The sequence below is a fragment of the Mus caroli genome, chromosome 2 (genome assembly GCF_900094665.2).
Source record: "Mus caroli chromosome 2, CAROLI_EIJ_v1.1, whole genome shotgun sequence".
NCBI lineage: Eukaryota > Metazoa > Chordata > Mammalia > Rodentia > Muridae > Mus > Mus caroli.
In genome coordinates, this window is record NC_034571.1 from 102430359 (window position 1) to 102441838 (window position 11480).

Below are 11480 nucleotides of genomic sequence, written 5' to 3' on the forward strand. Positions count from 1 at the left end.
ATAATAGTCAGAAGCTGGAAAGAACCCAGATGCCCCTCAACAGAGGAATGGATACAGAAAATGTGGTACATTTACACAATGGAGTACTACTCAGCTATTAAAAAGAATGAATTTATGAAATTCCTAGGCAAATGGATGACCTGGAGGGCATCATTCTGAGTGAGGTACCCCAATCACAAAAGAATTCACATGATATGTAGTAACTGATAAGTGGATATTAGCCCAGAAACTTAGAATACCCAAGATACAAGATACAATTTGCAAAACAACTGAAACTCAAAAAGAAGGAAGACCAAAGTGTGGACATGTCTTATCCACACAGACCAGCAGGAAAGACGCAACACCAAGTTTTCCTTCTTCAAGCAGGTTTATTCAGGAACACTTAGCATTGCAATGCAAGAACAGGAATTCCTCAAAAACCCTGGGTAGCGCCTTAAATACCCTACTGATTCCTCCCAATCACCCCAGTCAGTAATGGCAGTCCATAGGTTTACAGCAAGTGACTACACCTCAGGCGAGCTGACAAGGCATAGCATGTGCACAGTTCAGGAGGCTGGGATGTGGCTAAGTCTGAGATAATGAGGAAGTCAGGCGCAGGTCATAAGACCTGGCAGTTGTCCAGGTGCCATCTTGGGGTGGTGGCTGTACCTGCTCCTCACATGGACACTTTGCCCCTTCTTAGAATTGGGAACAAAACACCCACTGAAGGAGTTACAGAAACAAAGTTTGGAGCTGATATGAAATGATGGACCATCTAGAGACTGCCATCCCTGGGTTTCCATCCCATAATCAGCCTCCAAACACTGACACCATTGCATACTCTATCAGGATTTTGCTGAAAGGACCCTGATATAGCTCTCTCTTGTGAGGCTATTCTTGGGTCTAGAAAACACAGAAGTGGATGCTCACAGTCAGCTATTGGATGGAACACAGGGCCCCCAATGGAGGAGCTAGAGAAATTAACCAAGGAGCTAAAGGGATCTGCAACCCTATAGGTGGAACAACATTATGAACTAACCAGTACCCCCCGGACCTTGTGTCTCTAGCTGCATATGTATCAGAAGATGGCCTATTGGCCATCAGTGGAAAGAGAGGGCCACTGGTCTTGCAAACTTTATATGCCTAAGTACAGTGGAATTCCAGGGCCAAGAAGTGGGAGTGGTAGGGGGAAATCATGGGGGACTTTTGGAATAGCACTGGAAATGAAAATGAAGAAAATACCTAATTATAAAAAAGGAAAAAGAAAAACTTTTCATAGCCACTGAAAAGGATAGAAAGCTTCCTGAAGTATAGAAATTAACTACTATCACCACAACGTTTTAGTGCAGAAAACCCAATTATAAGTCTATACAATCCACGCGCTATAACTGTGTGACTATAACTGTTGAAATTATCTTAGAAGACAGTAATTGTGTTAATATGAAATGTATTTTATAAATTACTTTAGAAATCCTGATATAGTTAATTACTAAATAACAATAAAGTACCATAGGATACTTTTTCTTTTTTTTTTTTTTTTTTAAAGATTTATTTATTTATTTATATGTAAGTACACTGTAGCTGTCTTCAGACACTCCAGAAGAGGGCGCCAGATCTCGTTGCAGATGGCTGTGAGCCACCATGTGGTTGCTGGGATTTGAACTCTGGACCTTCGGAAGAGCAGTCGGGTGCTCTTACCCACTGAGCCATCTCACCAGCCCAGGATACTTTTTCATACTTCAAATAAATAGTTAATTTATTTGAGATTGAAATGGTAAATTTTAATGTTAGTGAATTTTGTAAAATATAATAGCTTAGCATAAATTTTCTTTATAATATGATTTAAATACCTTTTGTAATATAATACATACATATATACATACATATGGATATTATAAACAAAATTATCCATTTAAAGAAAATCTTAAGTCAAAATAGCAGTGATAACCAGTTTCTCCAGAGTACTAGCTGGTGGCATAGATCAGAGTTTGAGATCTATGGAAGGCGGGTTATCCTTAAATAAACCTTGGAAAAATTATTAAGGTTCTACAATGGATAAAATTTGTTGTAATAGAGTATTATTTTAATAATAATTTAATTCAATTGGTTACATTTTAATTGATCAAGTGTATCTTATCATTGCTTTATTTTACTAGTACAGTGACATGTCTGTAATATATCGTTATACAAGGGCTCATTTTTATAATCATTTATTTCAAAGGTGTTGGTTCTTGATTACAATATACAGCCAGTTTTGTAATATACTCAGCACATTTCCTTAACACCTAAAACTTTCTGACTCTAAAGCTTGTTACCCTCTTGTAAACACTTACTTAACATAGTATATTTCCTGATGGGTTAAAAGGTATCATATTGTGATCTTTTTATCTAGGGAAAAATGCCAAATGATGGTTTAATATGTGCCCCAAAAAAGAGTTGCCTGAATTGAATTAAATAAGTAATGGAGAAAATGAGAGTACACATTCCAAACATAATTTAACTTTAGCTTTAGAATATACATGGGACTTCCAACCATGGAGATTCACACTCCCAATCTCTCAGAAGTTTATTCCTCTATTAGATAATGAGCTCTCTTTGTACTATGAAGATCTGATCTTGGGCTTGTGAACATTCCCAAGCCAAGCAGATGACCTCATACACAGCTGGCAGTAAAATGGACACTGAATTGTGTGTTGAACATATATTATGCTCTCTCAGGGGGAAAACCCACAATACTAAACTACATAATTCTATTCAGCAGCTGTTGGTTTCAGTTTTATTTTAAATATCAGGCAAAAATGGGAGTAGAAAGAACAGGAGGATTACACATGTAATTAGAGCACACTCGATTTAATCAGGCTATGATGTTAGAGAAAATATAACTATTGTTTTCATTCTTTTAATAGCTTTGAAGTGAAAAACATAGAGTTCTTCTAAAATTTTCTCATATGTAATAAAATATGACTCTAAATATATACTGTTTACCCAAGATAAAATGAAGTCTTTCTAGGTATAGCTAGTGTTATAATGAGCAAACTGCTGCTATTCTAATCTTCTACCATATGGGTATGTTCACATGACGTAGGCAATGAAAATGGATTATCTCAATTTGGTGAGGAGGTAATTCATTTTCTCATAGTTATCATAATATAAATATAATTTGCATTTCAAATATGCATGTTAAATTCCGTGAATCAATTTTCTAAACTTTTAAGCCAAATATTCTATGAGTAAATCTATAACCCTAATTGCAAGCCAGTGTAGAGGTGTTACAATATAAGTCTGCATCGACATTTGCATTTGTTAGAAAATAAAAATCATAATTTATTTGCAATAAGCAACGGTTCCCCTCATGTGTTAGTAATGAGCTAAGTAATCATCTCTGTAATGTTGTACATAATAACAGTGAGTCAAGAATTAGCCTTTCAAAAATTTTAGGCTTTGGAATCAAAGCCTTTGGAACATAGTCCAGTGGTGTAAAACTGAGTGTGGCATCTCTTGTCTATAAACCCTCACAAACACAGGCAGAGTGAGAAGGGATGGAGGAACGTGGTGGGAGTAGGAGCCAGTGCAATGTACAAGGTAACAGTGTTGCATTCCTGTTCAATGAGAGATAAGAAAAGTGTTAATTCCTCCAGATGAAAATCTAAGAAATTATTCCCCCTGAACTCCTGATGGTAAACCAATAAGACTTGGTTAGGGGGTTCCCCACTTATAGGAATGTGAGGGACTGCTTTGGGGAGAGTGGGTGATCTCAAAACCCTAAAAATCCCAACTCTGGCATAGGGGACAACTGTTAAGTGCTGCATAAAATGGAGCATTTCACTCTTCCAAGACTACATGTAGTGGGCAGAATTATTATGTAGTTAGAGGGGGCAAGGCAGAAGGGAGCAGGTGGCTGTAATTTTAAGTAAAGAACTATGAAGTTACACCCAGTTCTAAGAGTGAGTGCCTTGATCTTGTGGTGGCTGTTGTGAGCAATATCAAATGTTTGTTTCAATATAGTAAGAGCTATGTCATATCTACAGTGTATATGTAAATGCTATAGTAAATTAATTTTAAAAAGTAAGTCAGAAAAAATACAGTGATATAATTTATTGGAGTCATACTTGAAATTGTAAAAAAAAAAAAATCTCTGAGATTGATCAGGGTGCTCTAAGTAAGTTTGAGAGTGAAATAAGCTAGGACCACAGGATTGTGTTTCAGTTCTAGATGTTAGAAAGTGCAAGTTGTAGCCATTATCAGGCCAGTTACTAATAAGGACATATTCTCTGTTCAGAGGAGCCACTTACTATGTGATATACAGTAAAAGAGGCAAAGATGAAGGTTGCGATCTTAAAGAAGTTGGACAGGAACTTTCCTCCAACTTTTTTTTCTTTTTTTTAAAATTAGATATTTTCTTTATATACATTTCAAATGCTATCCTGAAAGTTCCCTATACCCTCCCTCTGCCCTGCTCCCCTACCTACCCACTCCCACTTCTTGGCCCTGGCATTCCCCTGTATTGGGGCATATAAAGTTTGCAATATCAAGGGGCCTCTCTTCCCAGTGATGGCCGACTAGGCCATCTTCTGATACATATGTAGCTAGAGATACGAGCTCTGGGGGTACTGGTTAGTTCATATTGTTGTTCCACCTATAGGGTTGCAGACCCTTCAGCTCCTTCAGTGCTTTTTCTAGCTTCTCCATTGGGGGCCCTGTGTTCCATCTTATAGCTGACTGTGAGCATCCACTTCTGTATTTGCCAGGCACTGGCATAGCCTCATACAAGACAGCTATAACAGGGTCCCTTCAGCAAAATCTTTCTGGCATTGTGCATAGTGTCTTGGTTTGATGGCTGATTATGAGATGGATCCCTGGGTGGGTAGTCTCTGGATAGTTCATCCTTTCGTTTTAGCTCCAAACTTTGTCTCTGTAACTCCTTACATGGGTATTTTGTTCCCTATTCTAAGGAGGAATGATGTCTTCCCATTGGTCTTCCCTCTCCTTGATTTTCTTGTGTTTTGCAAATTGTATCTTGGGTGTTCTATGTTTCTGGGCTAATATCCACTTATCAGTGAGTGCATATCTAATGACTTCTTTTGTGATTGGGTTACCTCACTAAGGATGATATTCTCCAGATACATCCATTTGTCCAAGAATTTCATAAATTCATTGTTTTTAATTGCTGAGTAGATCCAGCAATACCTCTCCTGGGCATAGACCCAGAAGTTCCAACTGGTAAGGACACATGCTCCACTATGTTCATAGCAGCCTTATTTATAATAGCCAGAAGCTGGAAAGAACCCAGATGTTCCTCAACAGAGGAATGGATACAGAAAATGTGGTACATTTACACAATGGAGTACTACTCCTTCAAGTTTTTTAAGAGCACTAATCCTATTCAAATGGCTCTGCTCTCATGACTTAATCACCTCAAAAAGGATCATATAGATGGCCAGGGATGACTTGAAGCTTAAAAGCACTGTTGCTCTTCCAAAAGATCTGTATTTGAGTCCAACATCTAACATGGTGGCTCACAAATATCTGCATCACCAGTTTCAGGGGATCCAACACCTTCTTCTTGAGTACTAGGCACACACACAGTGCACAGACACACAGGTAAAACACTCTTTTTTTTTTTAAATCTCATCTCTTAACAATATTCTGTGCAACATAAATAAGAGGGGCACAAATATTTAAGAACAAAAGAAAGATGAAAAAAATATCTTAATTTAAGAAGGAAAATTAATCCAGGGCAAATAGATTTGCCTGGAATCCCTGAAAGCTAGAATGACATCAGGCAGGAGCAAGGCATGAGTAGAGGTCTTCACTGAAGACTGTGACCCATCAGTGTCAATTCACTTCACTTAGCTTCTGCACTCCTATAGTGCTGTGCAGACTGATATTTACTATGCAGACAGAAGCCATCTCTGAAGGAAATTACGTAAACATGATATAAGTGTGTTGTCTTCTAGAGATAGACATCACTATGAAAAAAGATAAAAGAAGGTAAGATGGCAAATGGAAACAATATAGAACACACTGGATAAATTGAAGATGTGGATTAACCTGGAAAATTAGAAAAAGAATTTCATTTTATGTACATAGATACGGAAAAGTCCTGAGTGTATCTATCACCAATTCTCTAAGATATTAAAACTGCACTTGAGAAACAAAGTTAAATACTTCTTGTGTGATACACAATAAGTGTTTTGAGTATAGTAGCGACATTAGATCTTGCTTCTTTCTTTGATATCCTATCCCACTCTGAACCATGTGTCCTTTCCTCATAGCATCTCTATTTCACTTTTACTTATTTCAAAGTTCACAAAACAGTATGAAACAGATTAAGGAATGGCAGTGTTCAAGGCAAACAAATTCTCTAGGCAAACTAGCCTTTCCAAGCAAATGGATAATAGAGCTTGTCCTTCTACAACCTTAATAATCACTAGATATCAAAAGTATAATAAGCATTGTTTTTCTAAGCTCTGAGATAGTTTCTTGGAATATGAACATGTATTAGATACAGCTTATGTCTTAACTGAACAGGACTAGAAAATGTGTATACTTTCCTGTCTCAGTACTGAGCACCCAGTCTGGCTTGAATATATCCATGCCTTGTACAGGCTGACAGGACATGGCTTATCAAGTCTCAGATTCCTGGCCACTTTAACATTATTAGACATAGATTAGATCTCATACAGGAACTTAAATCCAATAAAAACGTGGTTGGATACCCCGAACATCTGTGACACTATTGCACTAGTATATCTTTCAGGGATATCACTGCTGTAGGTTGCAGGATTTATACCTGCAAATATTGATGTTATGGTTCCCTTTATCCTCAGGTAGTATGCAGGATTCGTTCTAGTACCATGAAGGCTATTAAGTAGGTGTAAAGCGTCAGTATTGTGTTCAACAATAGGGCCTTTTCATCGTGTTGTAGAAAGCAACAGATTGTGTTGGCAAAAGCCTTTGATGTTTGGGGGACACCATGGGACAGCTTTGTCCAATGACTCAACATGGTTTAATTAATTTCTGGTACTAGACGTTTTACTTGGTGGCACAGAATGTCTAGACTAGGCATTATTATATTATCCCTATTATATTGTTATTCAATTTAGATTCTCTTATTTTATGTATATATTTTAGGAATCTATTCTAGAATATTGGGTTTCTATACAGTTTTTCAAATGCCCCATAGTGTAAATTAATTAACTTTCACGATAGTTTATCCAGTATGAAATTATTTTTGTGTGTGTGTGAAAATAAAATCACTGGGGGTGGAGAGATGGCTCAGTGGTTAAGAGCACTGACTGCTTTTCTAGAGGTCCTGAGTTCAATTTCCAGCAAACACATGGTGGCTCACAACCATCTGTAATGGAATCTGCTGTCCTCTTTTGGTGTGGCTGAAGACAGTTACAGTGTACTCATATAAATAAAATAAATAAACCTTTAAAAAAAAGAGAAAAGAAAATCACTGAACTCTAATTTAAAAATCCAATGCCTTGAAAAATATGCTTATTTCATAAACATGTATTGTCCAAAAGAGTTTTCAAAAAAATTTCCAAATTCTGAGAGCTGTAAAGAAATTAATACATGTAGCTTCTGTCTGAGCATACATTGTAAAGCAAAATAGATGAGAATCAGATAATTTCATAAATATTTTAACTATAGTTATGATCATGACTATTAATAAGTACGGTGTGTTCTAAGGTAATACAATATCAGTATTACTCTGCTCTAGAACATCTGTGATGATTTCCAAAGGAAATGAATTCCAGCCATGACCAGATGAATATTATCTTGGTAAAGGAAGGAATGATGTTAGAATAATGTTGATAAGTAGTGAGAACAGAATATACAGAGATTCTTAACAGCAAAGCAAATAGCACATTGAAAAGACCTATATTAAATAAGTCATCAGAACAGACAGAAAAGAAGAGACACACTAATGAGTTAAATCATGGATGACCCTGTTCAAGATTTTGAACTTTAGAGCAATGAAAAGGTTCCAAAGTATTTAAATCAGGGAACTATTTTAATAATATTTACATTTTATTGAAACTGTGTATGCTTTGTAAAGCTAATGGAGGAAAAAATTAGAAAGGATTCAGAACTGTTACAAGTTTAGGAATTATCATTGTCTGGCAGATATTATCAAGGATGATGGTTAAACTTACCAACTGAATGTTACTGAGAACTATGAAATTTAGTGAAGCACATCTGGGTACAGTGTATTAACTAATGGGAAAAAAGCTGTCCTGAATGTAGGGAGCCCCATCCTATAGTGCAGGACCAGATGGAATATCAAAGGAAGGGGTTTTTTACATAGTGTAGGCTTTTCTTTTTCTGCTTCCTGGCAACCATAATCTGAGCTGTAATATGAAACCAGATGCTCCTGTCTTGGCTTTGCTAGAGAACATAAATTATTTCTAGACATTGTCATTTGATCGAAACTATCCAAGAAGAAGCCTGAAGGCACGAATTGAAAATTTGCCTTTGTTTTTTTTTTTCTTCTTTCACAAATTTAACAACTATTGAATATTAGTACCTTAACAAAAAGAGAATGTAAATATCAAATACCTATGGAAAAATAATTTATAGTGGATAATTTTGAATAGGTTATATCATATAGATAAATTCTCTAATTACAAGGCTATGGGGGAAACTTTAAATTACTGAAAGCAATAAATGCCTGCCTTTCAAATATATGCTTTAAAATTATAATCCAATAATGGAATGGCATAATTTTTGTTTCCCGCTTCAATCATTTCTATAATTATTGAACTTCATATATGAAACACACATTGTTCCACAAGGTATTAAAAGGAATCCTATAAGCTTTTAAATTACTTTCAACATCTATCTTCCAGTAAGCCACCCTAAACTGAGTGCCCTGCTGCTCCACTTTAAATGTGTTTCCTCAGCTGCGTCTGCAGAGTTACTGGGAACGTCTAGCTTTCTAACAGCAGTAATCTAAGATACCATCTTTTCTGAAGGAGCTAAAACTGCCTACCAGAAAACTCACCAATCACATCAACTGTTTAGTTTTCACAGATAATGCTGGTTTCTAACTTAGTTTTGACAAACTGGAGAATATGAAAATTTTTAGAAGTGTAAAGTGTTTTAAAATGAGAGCAACATAACTCTGTGAAGATAAGTAACTATAGTTATTCCTTCAAACGATGTTCATGTTGAAATGACAATCTATTTTGTTGTGTGATTTAACACAAATTGTGATTATTTGTTTCAAGAAGAGAATATGTCATTCCATTAAACCAAACATCCAAACACACAGTATTCCTAGAAATGACTTCTCTCAAATTTTTATCACTTCTATATGTGTACTGTGACACTCAATCACACATATATAAAAATGAATAAATGTAAATGAAAATTATTTCCCTTATATTCTTTTAATTTGGATGCTTTAAAAAATAACTAGCTGAATAATATTTCTTTGAAACATTAATATGTCTAACACATAGTTTCCACATCTACAAGTGGAAGATATTCTGCTTCACAAAATAAAATATACACAAAACAAATACAGATATGTTACATTGACAAAACAGAGAATGGTTCATGTGGTTGAAACACATTCTCCTATTATTTTTAGAAGAAACTGGAAACTGAGATCAACCAATGGACTTTCAGAGGAAGTACATTCCTCACAATTTCCTGGAGACCGGGGATCTTCCTCTTTAGATCTGCAGAGCCTGTTAGCAGAAGCAGTGGGAAGCACTACCCACCTGGCCACAGCATGTGTCTATTCTTAGACTCTGGATAAACTTCCCATGCCATACTATGTTGTTTTGACAAATATACCATTTTATTGTTCGGTAGCTGCAACTAATAACAAGTTGACATAAAGTCATATTCCAGTCAGTTTTCCTTATTCCAGGTGCTGAGCATGAGAGAATAAAACTCCCTGTTCCTGAAAATAGTACTTAAACATAGAAACAGTCACTTAAGCTCCAGGACACTTTCTCTTCCAAAATAATTTCTTAAAGGGTGAATGTTCCTTAAGCTGTGTGTGTGTGTGTGTGTGTGCGTGTGTGTGTGTGTGTGTTTATGCACACATGCATGCTTGTTCAAGTGAGTGTACATGCCATGGTATATATGGGGAGATTAGAGAGAGTTCTTTGGACAACTTGTGGAAGTTCTTTCTGTCCTTCCATCATGGGGGGGTTGAACTCACTTAGGTGCTGAGCCACCCCTGTGGTCCTATTTATTTATTTTTTAAAGGTGGCAGAGTGAGAGCCAATGAGTTCTAGCAAAATGATAAATCACTAAGTATGTGGATTTCAGAAAGAATTCAGAAAATACAGGTACATTATTGTGAGATACATATAAACACTATAAGAGCTCATACTATACTCTTTTAAACATATAGAAAGTAAGTACTAAATTTTTTTATTGTATTGAGTTGTGTAATATTTTGAAAAGCTCACTTCATATGTTGCCCAGGAAGCCTTGCGTTTCTGGGCTCAAGATTAAGTTAAACCGGCTTCAGCTTGGTGAGCCAAACATGCTAGATGCTAACATTGCTGAATACAGCTAACAACAGTGATAGCCTGACGATATGTCAACTGTCAAAATATTTTTGTTGAAAATTTACACATATCGTTAATCTTGTATACTGAAGTAATTTTATTGTATTATGATTCTACAGATTTAGAAAAAATACAGGCATTAATATCATTGCTTTAAGAGTCACTGAAAACATTCTTCACATTAGTTCTTTCTTTTGTAGGTGTGGGTATGAACAGTAAAATAGCCAGTAAGAAAAAACAGACCAGCATTCAAGGGGAAGTGAATTTCAGGGAGGTAGAGCAAACATGGTAAACCTAAGCACAAGTATTACATGGAGTATTACTTACGGGTACAGTCCTGAAAGCTGCTCAGCTATCGCATAAGCCACTGGGTCCCGGTCTAAGGCATAGACCTTAACATCTGGTTCCTTCTGCAGAATGGCTCTTGTGTGTCCTCCTGAACCAAATGTCATATCTAGAAAAACCTTACCAACATAGAAAAAGAAAATTTCTCTTTACCATGTACGTAACATTTTTTCAACTACTTAAATTTATAGAAGGAAAAAATTATACAGATAGAAACAAACAAAAAATAGTATTGGTTGCCTTATTTTTTTTTTCAGGATTGAGACTTGGATTTATTTTGAGGTATAAATACACACACACACACACACACTAAAAACAAAAAAAAACTGCTTACAATAAGCAGCAAAAAATACATAGCATACACTAGAAAAACAAGACACATTGCTATTTCATCATGAGGTCAAATTGTCACATTGCTATGATATTTCTGTGCTTCATAGCTAACAGAAAGCTAAATTATTTCTAAAACTTTTCATTGTTAGAGATGGCTTAAAATTGGTGTATCTCCATCAAGACAATCATCCATCCTGACCAAGTAGATTTCATTCCAGGGATGCAGGGATGGTTTAATATATGGAAATCCATCAACGTAATCTACTATATAAACAAACTCAA

General features: G+C 35.9%; 1 protein-coding gene across 6 annotated transcripts in view; it reads right to left on the reverse strand.

The window, feature by feature from the left end:
- The window catches only part of Mettl15 (methyltransferase like 15), a 178256-nt gene that overhangs the window by 77652 nt on the left and 89124 nt on the right, over positions 1–11480 (reverse strand). For all 6 annotated transcript variants that reach the window (XM_029473757.1, XM_029473755.1, XM_029473761.1 and 3 more), the window contains exon 3: positions 10848–10984. In XM_029473757.1, the coding sequence (XP_029329617.1) occupies positions 10848–10984 (137 nt within the window). The remainder of the gene's footprint in view (positions 1–10847; positions 10985–11480) is intronic.